This window comes from Physella acuta, unplaced genomic scaffold, assembly GCF_028476545.2.
Source record: "Physella acuta isolate Inbredline_101_S28 unplaced genomic scaffold, ASM2847654v3 ptg000531l, whole genome shotgun sequence".
Classification (NCBI taxonomy): Eukaryota; Metazoa; Mollusca; class Gastropoda; family Physidae; genus Physella; species Physella acuta.
Genome location: NW_026732050.1, coordinates 514,699 through 530,444, shown reverse-complemented (window position 1 = coordinate 530,444; position 15,746 = coordinate 514,699). Strand labels below are relative to the sequence as shown.

General features: G+C 42.3%; 1 protein-coding gene across 4 annotated transcripts; it reads right to left on the bottom strand.

Moving 5' to 3' along the window:
- Positions 1-1,662: 1,662 nt before the first annotated feature.
- Positions 1,663-14,232, bottom strand: LOC131945217 (peritrophin-44). 4 transcript variants are annotated; one of them, XM_059306247.1, is made up of 7 exons: positions 14,079-14,232; positions 13,186-13,404; positions 12,010-12,234; positions 4,731-4,952; positions 4,028-4,273; positions 3,103-3,300; positions 1,663-2,076 (listed from the first exon to the last, which is right to left on the bottom strand). In XM_059306247.1, exons 1-7 carry the CDS (start codon positions 14,137-14,139, stop codon positions 1,856-1,858), a joined length of 1,392 nt encoding a protein of 463 aa, XP_059162230.1. In that variant the 5' UTR covers positions 14,140-14,232; the 3' UTR covers positions 1,663-1,855. The 4 variants fall into 4 exon arrangements, with proteins under 4 accessions (XP_059162230.1, XP_059162232.1, XP_059162234.1 ...); XM_059306249.1 differs by lacking the exons at positions 12,010-12,234; positions 13,186-13,404; positions 14,079-14,232 and adding exons at positions 6,646-6,864; positions 7,305-7,433; XM_059306251.1 differs by lacking the exons at positions 12,010-12,234; positions 13,186-13,404; positions 14,079-14,232 and adding exons at positions 6,646-6,864; positions 7,308-7,433.
- Between the last annotated feature and the right edge of the window lie 1,514 nt (positions 14,233-15,746).

Here is a 15,746-nt window from a genome sequence, read left to right as displayed (position 1 = left end):
TGAAGGACTGACACACACCAGCCAGCTTATATTATAGACTAGCTACATACCCGTGCTCCGCCACGGTAAATCTTTTTTAAATGTACCAGCTTGGGAAGAGAACAAAACTAAACACAACACAAACGAAAAAAAAAACAAAAACAAAAAACCGAAAAAAAAAAACACAACACTCATAACATAAACATAATTTAAATGCAATCATAAAGGCATATTGCTCACAGTCTAGCCCGTAGCGCCAAAATCGCGCCCTTTCCGAGCGCCGGCGGACGCGTCTAACTCAGTGAATGACTATAAAACAGAAGTGTAGCGACCATTCCCGGCGCCTGGGGACAAACTTTTGATTTGCATCCACCCTCAAACTTTCAATTTCCACCCCACCCCCTTAAACTTTCGATTTGCACTCCCCCTCAGACTTTCGATTTGCACCCCCGCCCTCAAACTTTTGATTTGCAATCCCCCCCCCCCCCGCTCAAACTTTTGATTTGCACCCCCTCAAACTTTCGATTGCACACCCCCATTCCCCCGCAAATTTTCAATTTGTTTTTCATACCCATTCTGGCGCCCCCTAAGGTCGGCGCCCGGGGACATATGTCCCCCCCCCCCCCCCCAAACGCAGCCCCTCGCTAAGCGTCTGCTGTAAAACCCCTAGCTTGTCCGCAAACCGAAAGATAGAATAATAATTAGTAAACAGTACATTCAGTGTATAAAATAAATAAAAGGCAGTTTTTAGAATATCCGTGTTTTACCGACCATATTGCACTTTATAAATTCATGTATTTTTTCAATACTTTTAAAAATTTACAATAAAGTTTTATGATTAAAACCATTGCGCACCAAAATGAACGTGATGACTTTATATAATAATGGGGAATAGTTGATTAAACATTATAATTAGTAAACAGTACGTTCAGTAAATAAAATAAATAAAAGATTATTTATTAATCAATGCTAGTAATAATATTCCAACAATAATGTAATCTTACACGTCTGCATAAATTGCATTCACATTTTGCTAATTATATTATTCCAACAACTATTCCGTCTTGGAGATTTTGCATTCACATTTTTTAAAATTACCTCCCTTGGCAAAATTACTAAACCGTTTAATTAGATTTTTCTACCCTACTATTATTATGCTATTAAAATGTATCCAATTATGGTTACGTGGCTCTATTTGTGGCAGAGTTTCTTCCAGGCATCTCTTCGGTGGGGGGGGGGGCTTGGCCCCCCCCCCCCCCGGAAATGTTTTACCGCCCCCCCCCCCCCCCCCGAACGAAATGAAATTTATATAGAAAATATATACTTTTAACAGTGTCCGCCCCCCCCCCCCCCGGAAGAAAGTCTACCGTCCCCCCCCCCCCCCCAAAAAAAAAATTTCGAGTGCCCCCCCGGAGAAAAAAGTCTGGAAGAAACACTGATTTGTGGCTGTAGTGGCTCTAGTAAGGCCCTGTGGTGCGGGCTTGGCGCTGAACCCATAATTTTGGTCGACATTTTTAAATAAACCATAGTTCTAATCGTGTTTCATCAACACCATTGACATTAACACGTGTATTTAATCACGTGCATTTAATTAATAAAAGTCAAAACAAAGTTATGACTTCGTTAAAAAAAAATAGAAAAAAACATACAATTTTAAATAAGCCGAGACACAATAGATGTATTGCAGTTTATAATCAACTTGTTTAATTTATAAATATAGCATGACTGAAAAATGGTCAATAGTAATATTCCGTAAGCTAGCCAGAGTTTACGCAGCTATGAGCAGCCAATACAAATATTCATTCAAACTATCCAACGATAATATTCCCCTCCAACTAACCAATGATAACATTCATTTCGATAGCTGGTGCTTTAGCTAGCCAATGATAATATTCTGAAAATTGTAGTTGTAGTTGTCTGTGCATACGACGTCATAGGCCTCGTCACAGACGAGAAGTTTCGAGTTGAACATGAGGCTGGCCGGACACTCCATGTGGTAGGTGTTGGCGCTGACACACTCCACGAACTTACTGCAGGCCCCGGGGTCGGGGTAGATGCCGTCAACCAGGTTGAACTTGTTGCAGATGCCCGCCATGTCTGGGAAGAGAAACGTGTGGGTGAGGAATTTGTCTCGTTATGCTAGGATGTTTTAACAGGAAAATACCCGTTCAGACTTAAGGGACATGTATTAGGTAAGGTAGAGCGAAGCTGTTTCTCCGATGTATAACGGATAGTGTGGTCAACTTTTTGCCCTTTACTTGCCTCCAAGTCCGTTCAGGTACCACATCTGGTGGACTAAGTGACGTCATACTGACCAGTTACCATTGTCGATAAGTAATTAAGTGCTCTACCACCTGGCGTTAAGTATATTTATTCTTTCATTAGTATAGTATACTTGTCGATTGTTCGTTATTATAGTACACCTGTCCATTGTTCATTAGTATAGTATACCTGTCCATTGTTCATTAGTATAGTATACCTGTCCATTGTTCATTAGTATAGTATACCTGTCCATTGTTCATTAGTATAGTATACCTGTCCATTGTTCATTAGTATAGTATACCTGTCCATTGTTCATTAGTATAGTATACCTGTCCATTGTTCATTAATATAGTATACCTGTCCATTGTTCATTAGTATAGTATACCTGTCCATTGTTCATTAGTATAGTATACCTGTCCATTGATCATTAGTATAGTATACCTGTCCATTGTTCATTAGTATAGTATACCTGTCCATTGTTCATTAGTATAGTATACCTGTCCATTGTTCATTAGTATAGTGTACCTGTCCATTGTTCATTAGTATAGTATACCTGTCCATTGTTCATTAGTATAGTATACCTGTCCATTGTTCATTAGTATACTATACCTGTCCATTGTTCATTAGTATAGTATACCTGTCCATTGTTCATTAGTATAGTATACCTGTCCATTGTTCATTAGTATAGTATACCTGTCCATTGTTCATTAGTATAGTATACCTGTCCATTGATCATTAGTATAGTATACCTGTCCATTGTTCATTAGTATAGTATATCTGTCCATTGTTCATTAGTATAGTATACCTGTCCATTGATCATTAGTATAATATACCTGTCCATTGTTCATTAGTATAGTATACCTGTCCATTGATCATTAGTATAACAAGGCTCGGCGTACGACGTAACCAGGCAATCTTTGACCCTCTTATCAAATCTGGTGCCGGGGGCACAGATCACAACGTGGGTTACGGAGTTGATGCAGATGACGTAGCGGCTGCAGTCTGTGGGGTAGGGGTGAGTGCCGAACACCCACCCGTTGTGGCTGCAGATGTTCGAGTCTGGGGAAAAAGTTGTATAGTCAGTTTGACGTCACATGGTTATTGTGACGGTAAAGTTATTCTTACATCATCACCTTTACGACTGCCGCACCTACCTATGCACCGCCTCTTCCCCCTTCTCTTTCTTTCCCCCCCCCCCCCCCCCCAAGGTCAGCTGGAATCCCAGGACTGTTGGACTGTTCAGTCACCAGATCTACATTGTGACTAATCCCAAGCCGAAAAGGCTTATGGGACAGGCCCGTCGCTGGTGCGAAAAACGGGCCAGTAACTGATTAACTCGATCCTTTTTACTTCAACCACGACCCTTACTCAGCTAAACCACAACCTGGGTATAGGAGCCTCCAAGAAATCAGCAGCTATCGCTACTTTACAGAAGGCATTTGATTATTTTAAGAGACTAGATATCTATATAAACCTTTTACTGTCAAATGTCTGTTATTGTCAGCAAGTGACGTATTTTTACTATTTTGATACTATTATCCATATTGTTATAATTTCCCTCAAGTTTTATTCAATGATTTACTATTAGTACTATATCCCACCACAGTGTCTAATCATACACATGTATCGCTAGTTATGTATGTTAGCAATATTAAGTAGGTCATGCCTTCTATTTACCGGTTGGGGGGGGGGGGGGGAGTCACTTATTGAATCGCGTCGTGTGGACAAAATGTTGTGTGTGGGGATGTGTGTGGGTGGGGGGGGGGAGTGTTCTTTCTGGTCTCACCCGTTATCGTGATGGTTGTGTTCCGCGCGGGGGTGGTGGTGGTGGTCGGCGCGGGGGTGGTGGTGGCCTTGCACGGCTCAGCATCAGACGTATCCAGGCAGCCGTTGACCCTCGTATCAAAGCTGGTGCCAGGCGGGCAGACGAGGATGTGCGTGTTGTAGTTGACGCAGTAGACGTAGTGGTTGCAGTCGCCGGGGTAGGGGTGGATGCCGGCCGCCCAGCCGTTGTGGCTGCAGATGTTCGCGTCTGGGAAAGAAAAGTTGTATAGACAGTTTGACGTCATATGGTGATTGTGACGGTAATGTTTTTCTACCGCCATTATCTTTACGACCGCCACACGTACCTGTGCACCGCCTCTTCCCCCATCTCTTTCACTCCCGCCCCCTCCTGGTCAGTTAGAATCTCAGGGCCGTTAAACTGTTCAGTCACTGGATCTACATTGTGACTCATTAACCTTTCATTGTCAAATGTCTTTTATTTTCAGCATTATATTGTTATGTATTTTACTATTATGATACTTTTGTCCACATTGTTATTAAATTTCCCTCAACTTGAGTTGTATTAAATGATTATCTCTTAGAACTATATCCCACCACATTGTTCTATCAAACACGCGTATCGTTAGTTTATGTTATTTATGTGGACAAAATGTTGCTGTGTGGATGGGGGGTGTGGGGTTGGGGGCAGTTCTGTCTGGTCTCACCCGTGTTCGCATTGGTTGTGGTCGGCGCGGGGGTGGTGGTGGCCTTGCACGGCTCAGCATCAGACGTATCCAGGCAGCCGTTGACCCTCGTATCAAAGCTGGTGCCAGGCGGGCAGACGACGATGTGCGTGTTGGAGTTGACGCAGTAGACGTAGTGGTTGCAGTCCGTTGGGTAGGGGTGGATGCCGAACACCCACCCGTTGTGGCTGCAGATGTTCGCGTCTGGGGAGGAAATGTTAGTCATGTGGTTTAACTTAGTTAGGTTAGTTAAATGGACATTCTAAGAATAGAGAAACGAGTGTATAAAAGTAATTAAAACACTAAGTATTTTTGTTTGAATCAATGTCCAGTTAATGATTGATTTTATATGTTTGGCAAATAGAGTGGATATAAAACGGTAATTTAGGCTAATGTGTGTGTCTTAAACGGTGCCCTGTCAAAATAGCCTGGGATAAATTGGCCCAGTCAAAACGGCCCCGTTAATATGACCCCGTCAAATCGACACCCGACAAAACGATCCAGCCAAAATAGCGCCGTCAAAAGGGCCCCGACTTATTGGCTCCCGTCAAATGGGCTCCAGTTATATTGACTCGCGACATACAGTCTCCCGATATATGAGCTCCCGACATTTAGGCTCCCGACAAATGGACTCTCGACATATTGGCTCCCGACAAAATAAATTTTAAATTTTATTTTCAATTTATATTCAAGAATAAACTACTCAAGAGATTCCATGAATTTGTTTTTCCAATTGTTTTTCATGTGGATATAATGTCGTGAAATGCAACTATACAACTCTTACTTCTTTAGGTAACTGTTCTTCTCGCTTAGGGATCCGCCCAAACAAGAGATTAATGACTTTACATAAATTTAAAATATGCCAGTGGAATTGAAATTTTACCTAGATATGCTGGTGGTAGGGACAAAAAACTTTACCTAGATACAAGCGGTTGTTGGGACAAAAACCTTTACCTAAATATGCTGGTGGAATTGAAACTTTACCTAGATTTGACGGTGGAATGGAAACTTTACCTAGATTTGACGGTGGAATGGACACTTTACCTAGATATGACGGTGGAGTTAAAAATTTTACCTAAATATGTCGGTGGTGGGGACAGAAAACTTTACCTAGATATGACGGTGGGGTTGAAACTTTACTTAGATATGACGGTAGAGTTGAAACTTTACATATTTTTGACGGCAGAGTTGAAACTTTACCTAGATTTGACGGTGGAGTTGAAACTTTACCTAGATTTGACGGTGGAGTTGAAACTTTACCTAGATATGACGGTGGGGTTGAAACTTTACCTAGATATGACGGTGGAGTTGAAACTTTACCTAAATTTGACGGTGGAATGGACACTTTACCTAGATATGACGGTGGAGTTGAAACTTTACCTAGATTTGACGGTGGAGTTGAAACTTTACTTAGATAAGCCGGTGGAGTTAAAACTTTACCTAGATATGACGGTGGAGTTGAAACTTTGTCTAGATTTGATGGTAGTGTGTACATAAAACTTTACCTAGATATGACGGTGGAGTTGAAACTTTACCTAAATTTGACGGTGGAATGGACACTTTACCTAGATATGACAGTGATGTGAAAACTTTACCTAAATATGCCGGTGGTGGGGACAGAAAACTTTACCTAGATATGACGGTGGAGTTGAAACTTTACCTAGATATGCCGGTGGAGTTGAAACTTTACCCATATATGACGGTGGAGTTGAAACTTTACCTAGATATGCCGGTGGAGTTAAAACTTTACCTAGATTTGACGGGGGAGTTGAAACTTTACCTAGATATGACGGTGGAGTTGAAACTTTACCTAGATTTGACGGTGGAGTTGAAACACCTAGATATGACGGTGGAGTTGAAACATTACCTAGATATGACGGTGGAGTTGAAGCTTTACCTAGATAGGACGGTGGAGTTGATATATCTTGGTTGGCTAGACACGGACGGCCATGGTTGTCAGCTAGGCATGCTCTGACTGCGGCATCATAGAAAGTGCCTTCACTGCAGGCGCGGACGATGGTCAGCGTACCGTTACACAGGACGTAGTGCTGGCAGTCGTAGGGGTAGGGGTGGGCACCGTTCGTCCAGCCAGAGTCCTTACAGATCGTGGAGTCGTCTGCAGACAGGAGAAGATGCTAGAGTTTTCTGGCGGGAGCTGTGTGTGTTTGTGTGTAATGGGAGGTGTGTGTGTGGCGGGAGTAGTATGTGTAGCGCGATGTGTGTGTGTGTTGTGTGCTTTGTGTGTGTGTGTATGGCTTGAGTGTCTGGCGGGTTGTTGTTTTAGAGGTTGACATTGTTACTGATAACAACTTTTTAAAAAAAATGTATTAAATATTTAATCAATTAACCAATCAAGTAATCAATTAATTACTTATTTAATCAATAGATAACCATTCAAAACATTTGGAAGACATTACATGCTCTTTAAATATATATACACACTCATTTTGTCTCTCTTTCAACCTACCTATTCACACACAGGCACTCACGCACGAAAGCGCGCACACACATGTATTATGTATAGATGAAATAAAATAAAATATATAAATCATTTACCACCTCCTTGAACTAGTAGAACCTGAAGACACACGACGAAGAAGACAATGTGAGCGGCCATTTTGACACCTGGAGTTGACGACCCGGGCTAACCGTCCCAGTCTGCCCGGGTTTTTATCTCACAGCGAGACGCCATTCGCTTCCCGTCCCAGCTCCACCCGGTGGTGAACTTATCAGAGTCAACGTCACTAAAATCTGAAGACGTCGCCCCACCCGCAGATAAGATAACTAATTAAGACACGTTTGTTAAGGCTTTCATATAATGTGTTAACATGTGTTAGGGCTTTCAAATTATATGTTAGTAAGTGTTGGGGCTTTCGTATAATGTGTTAGCATGTGTTAAGGCTTTCATATAATGAGTTAACATGTGTTAGGGCTTTTATTATCTTAAAGGTCACATTAAGCCTTAACATATGTTAACATAGTATATGTTGAATCGCAAGACCTCCCTGAGTCAAAGAGATCCGCTGTGGCTCTATTTGTTGGCCCTTTGATTCTAGTGAGGTCCTATGGCTCTATTTGTTGGCCCTTTGATTCTAGTGAGGTCTCGTGGATCTATTTGTTGACCCTTTGATTCTAGTGAGGTCCCGTGGCTCTATTTGTTGGCCCTTTGATTCTAGTGAGGTCCCGTGGATCTACTTGTTGGCCCTTTGATTCTAGTGAGGTCCCGTGGATCTATTTGTTGGCCCTTTGATTCTAGTGAGGTACTGTGGCTCTATTTGTTGGCCCTTTGATTCTAGTGAGGTCCCGTGGCTCTATTTGTTGGCCCTTTGATTCTAGTGAGGTTCCGTGGCTCTATTTGTTGGCCCTTTGATTCTAGTGAGGTCCCGTGGCTCTATTTGTTGGCCCTTTGATTCTAGTGAGGTCCTGTGGCTCTATTTGTTGGCCCCTTGATTCTAATGAGGTCCTGTGGCTCTATTTGTTGGCCCTTTGATTCTAGTAAGGTCCTGTGGCTCTATTTGTTGGCCCTTTGATTCTAGTGAAGTCCCGTGGCTCTATTTGTTGGCCCTTTGATTCTAATAAGATCCCGTGGCTCTATTTGTTGGCCCTTTGATTCTAGTGAGGTCCCGTGGCTCTATTTGTTGGCCCTTTGATTCTAATGAGGTCCTGTGGCTCTATTTGTTGGCCCTTTGATTCTAGTGAGGTCCCGTGGCTCTATTTGTTGGCCCTTTGATTCTAGTGAGGTCCTATGGCTCTATTTGTTGGCCCTTTGATTCTAGTGAGGTCCCGTTGATCTATTTGTTGGCCCTTTGATTCTAGTGTGGTTCCGTGGCTCTACTTATGGTCACGTGACTCTACTTATGACCACTTGGCTCTAGTTATGGCCATATGGCTCTATTTGTGGCTGTAGTGGCTCTAGTAAGGCCCAGTGGTGCGGGCTTGGCGCTGAACCCACAACTTTGGTCGACATTTTTAAAACAAACCATAGTTCGAATCGTGTTTCATTAACTCCATTGACATTATCACTTGCATTTAATTAATAAAAGTTAAAAAAAAAGTTATGACTTCGTTAAAAAAAAAGAAAAATACATACAATTTTAAATAAGCCGAGACACAATAGATGTATTGCAGTTTATAATCAACTTGTTTATTTTATAAATATAGCATGGCTGAAAAATGGTCAATAGTAATATTCCGTAAGCTAACCAGAGTTTACGCAGCTATGAGCAGCCAATACAAATATTCATTCAAACTATCCAACGATAACATTCCCCTCAAACTAACCAATAATAACATTCATTTAGATAGCTGGTGCTTTAGCTAGCCAATGATAATATTCTGAAAATTGTAGTTGTAGTTGTCTGTGCATGTGACGTCATATGCCTCGTCACAGACGAGAAGTTTCGAGTTGAACATGAGGCTGGCCGGACACTCCATGTGGTAGGTGTTGGCGCTGACACACTCCACGAACTTGCTGCAGGCCCCGGGGTCGGGGTAGATGCCGTCAACCAGGTTGAACTTGTTGCAGATGCCCGCCATGTCTGGGAAGAGAAACGTGTGGGTGGGGAGTTTGTCTCGTCATGCTAGGATGTTTTATTAGGAAAATACCCGTTCAGACTTAAGGGACATGTATCAGGTAGAGCGAAGCTGTTTCTCCGATGTATATCGGATAGTGTGGTCAACTTTTCGCCCTTTACGTGCCCCCAAGTTCGATCAGGTACCACATCTGGTGGACTAAGTGACGTCATACTGACCAGTTACCATTGTCGATAAGTAATTAAGTGCTCTACCACATGGCTTTAAGTATATTTATTCTTTCATTAGTATAGTATACTTGTCCATTGTTCATTAGAATAGTGTACCTGTCCATTGTTCATTAGTATAGTATACATGTCCATTGTTTAGATATGTGCAAAAATCACTTGACCTGTCATATGTCCTGTTGCATGTCCTGTTGTATGTTGTGTGTCCTTTCATATGTGCATGAATCACGTGCTTATTCCGTGTAGTCAGTGACATCTCCCAATAGTGTCACATAAAAACGTTCTCCGTGTGCGAGATCTCATGTAGCAGGGAGCGATAAAAACATTCGGTTCCATGTTGAAAACTATTATAAAGACTGAATAGACTCATTAAAAAGCCTATAACTGAGATAGGTGTTACAGAATTTTTACCTGGTGAGGCTGGTATAAAAACGTGTGTCGTCACGACCGGTCTTCGGGTTGTTTCGGTGGGCGTGTGCGGGGGTGCAGATGTGGGGTACTCTATACTGGTGACCTCTGGTCGGCCACTGCTCGTGATGGCGTTACATGGGGGCGCCGCGAATTGGGGGTTTACACAGACGCCTTGGGTCGGATCGAAGACGGTCTCGTCAGGGCAGGCGAAGAATGACGTCACGAAGTTGTTGCAGGTGACGTAGATTTTGCAGTCCGTCGGGTGGGGGTGGGTGCCGGACATCCAGTTGTATGCTCGACAAATGTTGGATGGATCTGACGGGTAGACAGACAAAACTGCTGTCATTTATTTTAAAAAAGCAACAACACAGCAACACAAACAGCACATTTAGCTAGAGACTAGACAATTCAGGTAGTGTATGCTAACCCCTCTTGATATCTGAAATCTCACTCATCGATATATTGACGCTCATTATCTATTATATGGTTCACATTATAAATGCTATATAAAAATCATGTAACGTTAAAATATCTAAAAATAAAATAATTATAATGCTAGTTGTTGTACGTTAACATATTTGATGGTGTTATGTTTTGCAAGGTTTCATTTTCTCTTTTTCAGTTGGCTATTTCAAAATTCTTTGAAAATATGTCAGTACCCCCCCCCCCCCCCCCAAGAGAGTCTACTCCCCCTCCCGAACAAATGGAATTTATATAGAAAATATATACTTTTAACCGTGTCCGCCCTCCCCCCCCGATAATTTCACATCCCCCCCCCCCCGCTCGGAGAAAAAAGTCTGGAAAAAACACTGGATGTGAAGGATATTTTCTTGGGGTGGGCGAAGAAGCATCAACGGAGTTCTCTCCTGTAGTCGCTGCCCTGTGGGTGGGGGAGGGGTGCCTCACTCAAGCTCCCTACTGTGGTGATGACCTAGGGGTGGGGTAGTGTGCCTCACCCAATCTCTCTATTATGGAGGTTACCCTGGGGCGGAGTATTGATATCTCACCAGAGCTCCCTACTGTGGTGATGACCTAGGGGTGGGGTGGTGTGCCTCAATCTCTCTATTATGGAGGATACCCTGGGGCGGGGTATTGGTATCTCACCAGAGCTCCCTTCTGTGGTGGAGACCCAGGGGTAGGCACTAGCCCAGCAAGGCTCGGCGTCCGACGTATCCAGGCAACCGTTGACCTGAGTGTCAAAGCTGGTGCCGGGGGAACAGCTCACGATGTGGGTGATGTAGTTGACGCAGTAGATGTAGCGGGTGCAGTCCGTGGGGTAGGGGTGGATGCCGGACACCCACCCGTTGTGCCTGCAGATGTTCTCGTCTGGGGATGAAAAAAGTTGTATAGTCAGTTTGACGTCATTTGGTGATTGTGACGGTAAAGTTATTCTACAACCATCATCTTTACGACATCTTTACGACACGTATCTGTGCACCGCCTCTTCCCCCTTCTCTTTCCCTCCCGCCCTCTCCTGGTCAGTTAGAATCTCAGGACCGTTAAAATGTTCAGTCACCAGATCTACATTGTGACTCATCCTAAGCCGTCCGTAAAGGCGTATGGAACAGGTCCGTCGCTGGCGCGATAAAAGGGCCGGTAACCGATGAACTTGGTCCTTTTTACCCTAACCACTGCCCTTGCTAAGCTCACCTTCACGCTAACCCCCACCCTTAGTATAGGTGCATCAAAGAAATTAGCAGTTATCGCTTCTTTGCAGAAGATATTTGATGATTTTAAGAAACTAGAAATCTATACCAACCTTTTATTGTCAAATGTCTTTTATTTTCAGCATTATATTATTATATATTTTACTTTTATGATACTTTTGTCCATATTGTTAGAAATTTCCCTCAATTTGAGTTGTATTAAATGATTATCTCTTAGTACTATATCCCACCACATTGCTCTATCCAGCACGTGTATCGTTATGTTATGTTATTTATGTAAGCAATATTTAGTAGGCCATGCCTCTATTTATAGCTGGGGGGAGGGAGTTAGGTTGCTTATTCGTGAATGGCATCGCATCGTGTGGACAAAACGTTGTTATGTGGGTGGGGGTGTGTGGGTGGGGGTGTTCTGTCTGGTCTCACCCGTGTTCGCCTCAGTTGTGATCGGCGCGGGGGTGGTGGTGGTGGCCTGGCACGGCTCAGCATCAGACTTATCCAGGCAGCCGTTGACCCTCGTATCAAAGCTGGTGCCAGGCGGGCAGACGACGATGTGCGTGTTGGAGTTGACGCAGTAGACGTAGTGGTTGCAGTCGCCGGGGTAAGGGTGGATGCCGGAAGCCCAGCCGTACTGTCTGCACACTGTGGTATCTGGGGAGGAAATGTTAGTCATGTGACTTAATCTAATTAGTTTAGTTAAATGGACATTCAAAGAAAAGAGAAACGAGTGTATAGCGGTAATTGAAATACTAAGTAGGGCCTATTTTGTGTCCGAATTAATGTCCAGTAAATGATTGATTTTGAGATTTTGACAAATTAGAGCGGATATAAAATGGTAATTTAGGCTAATGAGTGTGTCTGAAACGACCATGGTCTGAACGTTACCTCCCTTGTTCTTCATACTGTCAGGTACACGAGGTCGGAGATTTAATTGAACCAATTAATATGCTAATCATGCTTTGTTTAAACCAAAAAGAATGGAGTGATTAACATGTGTTATTTATTACTTGCTACCAGGTTTCTTTCATTAATTCATTTTTCCATTATTTCTCGTTTGGATATAATGTCGTGACATTTAACTATACAACTCTTACTTCTTTAGGTAACTGCTCTATTAAAGGATCTGCCCAACACAAGAAATTCAAGACTTTACCTACATTTTAAATATGCCAGTGGAGTTTAAACTTTACCTTAATATGCCGGTTTCGGGGACATTATTTACCAAAATATGCCAGTGGAGTGGAAACTTCACCGAGATATAGCGGTGGTGGATGACATAAAACTTTACCTAAATATGCTGGTGTGTGTAAATAAAACATAACCTAGATTTGATGGTATTATGTACATAAAACTTTACCTAGATATGTTGGTAGAGTGGAAACTTTACCTAGATATGCCGGTGGAATGGAAAAGTTACCTAAATATGCCAGTGGTGGGGAAAGAAAACTTTACCTAGATATGTCGGTGGAGTTGAAACTTTACCTAATTATGACGGTGGAGTTGAAACTTTACCTAGATTTGACGCTGGAGTTGAAACTTTACCTAGATATGCCGGAGGAGTTGAAACTTTACCTAGATATGCCGGTGGAGTTGAAACTTTACCTAGATATGACGGTGGAGTGGATAAATCTTGGTTGGCTAGACACGGACGGCCATGGTTGTCCGCTAGGCAGGCTCTGACTGCGGCATCGTAGAAAGTGCCGTCATTGCAGGCGCGGACGATGGTCAGCGTACCGTTACACAGGACGTAGTGCTGGCAGTCGTAGGGGTAGGGGTGGGCACCACTCGTCCAGCCAGAGTCCTTACAGATCGTGGAGTCGTCTGCAGACAGGAAAAGATGCTGCTAGAGTCTTCTGGCAGGAGCTGTGTGTGTTTATGTGTAATGGGAGGTGTGTGTGTGTGGCGAGAGTAGTATGTGTAGCGCGATGTGTGTGTGTGTGTGTGTCTGTATATGGCTTGAGTGTCCGGCGGGTTGTTGTTTCAGAGCCTGACATTGTTACTGATAACAAAAATGTTTTTTTTTTAAATTAAATTAATTAGATATTTAATCAACTAACCAATCAAGTAATCAATTAATTACATATTTAATCTATATATAACCATTCAAAACATTTGGAAGACAATGCATGCACTTTATATATAAAAAAAAATGTCTGTATATATATATATATATATATATATATATATATATATATATATATATATATATATATATATATATATTATATATATATATATATATATATATATATATATATATATATATATATATAATATATATATATATATATATATATATATATATATATATATATAATATAATATATATATATATATATATATATATATATATATATATATATATATATACAGACATTGTTTTTTCTCTCTCTCTACCTATTCACACACACATAGGCACACACGCACGCACGCGCGCACATACATGTATTATGTATAGATGAGATGAAATAAAATAAAATAAATAAATCATTTACCACCTCCTTGAACTAGTAGAACCTGAAGACACACGATGAAGAAGACAATGTGAGCGGCCATTTTGACACCTGGAGTTGACGACCCGGGCTAACCGTCCCAGCCTGCCCGGGTTTTTATCTCACAGCGAGACTCCACTCGCCCCCCGCCCCAGCTCCACCCGGTGGTGAACTTATCAGAGTCAACGTCACTCAAATCTGAAGACGTCGCCCCACCCGCAGATAAGATAACTAATTAACACACGTTTGTCCACTTCAGCCACATAACAGTATCTGAAAGTGTTTTGTTGAATAAAAGGATATCACGTTTTATTGATATATACACAAGCGAAAACAGCGCTATCTCAGGTAATGAGGTGAACGATGCACTAATTAAACTGCGGACAATCTTCTGAATCCGGTAGTAAAGCGGCGCAAAATACACGAGAATTGTACATTGCAGTTAGTTTCAGTAATCGAATGTTCTGGAGCCGAGGACCAGGGCAAACGTGGCGAGGTTCAGAAGATTATGAGCACCAGACTCTGATCAAACCAGCAGGATAAGCTAAGTGTACATTGACAAATCTGTTGGTCTGCTTATGTAGGTGTAGAACACGAGAGAGGAACAGATCGTCTTGTACAAGGTTCTTGTGTGTAGCCAGCTGACGTGAAACAACACAGTGGACAAAGGGAGGTAACTCGGAAATAACTTGAAGCGTAACAATTAACAAAGAGAGGTAACTATGAAATCAGATGGTGCCACTCTTTCGGCTGGAGGGGGGGGGGGGGGTAACTCTGAAATCACACACAGCAAAAAGCAACACAGTGAGTAGGTAGGGTAAGGTAACCGTTAAAAATAACTTGAAGCATCACAATGAACAAGGGGGTGGGGGGGGGAGGGATTCTGAATTTAAGCAACGCTGTCGGCTATGGAAGGTAACTGAGTCACACGAAGGATAAAATGAGCAAGGCGATCCCTTATAGATACCGACACTAATTTTATCGGTCATCCATTTATTTAAAAGTTAAAATTAAAACTACCCCCACCCGTCCCCCCACTTTCTTCTTGTCCACTTTGGACGAACCCCCATCTAATTGTGGCTGTATACTGAACTGAAACAGCTCTCTATAAAATATTTTCAAGTACACGAATGTATTTTTCTGTGTACATTAATTCAAATGTGTTTCGTTACATTTTTCTGAAATTTTCCTGCTCTTAAATAGTACAAGCCTATTACTACACAGGTTTATTTTGTGTAGTTTTTCATCCTTAATGTGTATTCTGGTGTGTGGCTTTGATTCCAAATGTGGTTTGTAAAATTAATTCAGTATGGACCAGTGGATTTAGTGAACAGATGTGCAACTAACTATATAGTTGTGTTAGGCATTACATTATACACGCTTCTATTACACAACCTGATGCCCATACATGTCTTATTGACGTAGCTACCTCACTTTAAGGTTATCGACATTATTTTCCCTCTGTATCAAAACAAAGGCTTCGTGAAACAAAGTTACATTTTTTGACTGGGTAGGTGACCTGGTTGTTGCAATCAGAGGCGTAGCGATGGGGGGGGGGGGGGGGGGGGGCAGGGGGGGGGTGTCCCCGGGTGCCGACCGTAGGGGGCGCCAAAATGGGTTGTAAAGACAAATTAAAATGTCATTTTAGCTGCATTTTTGCAGTTTGAGGGG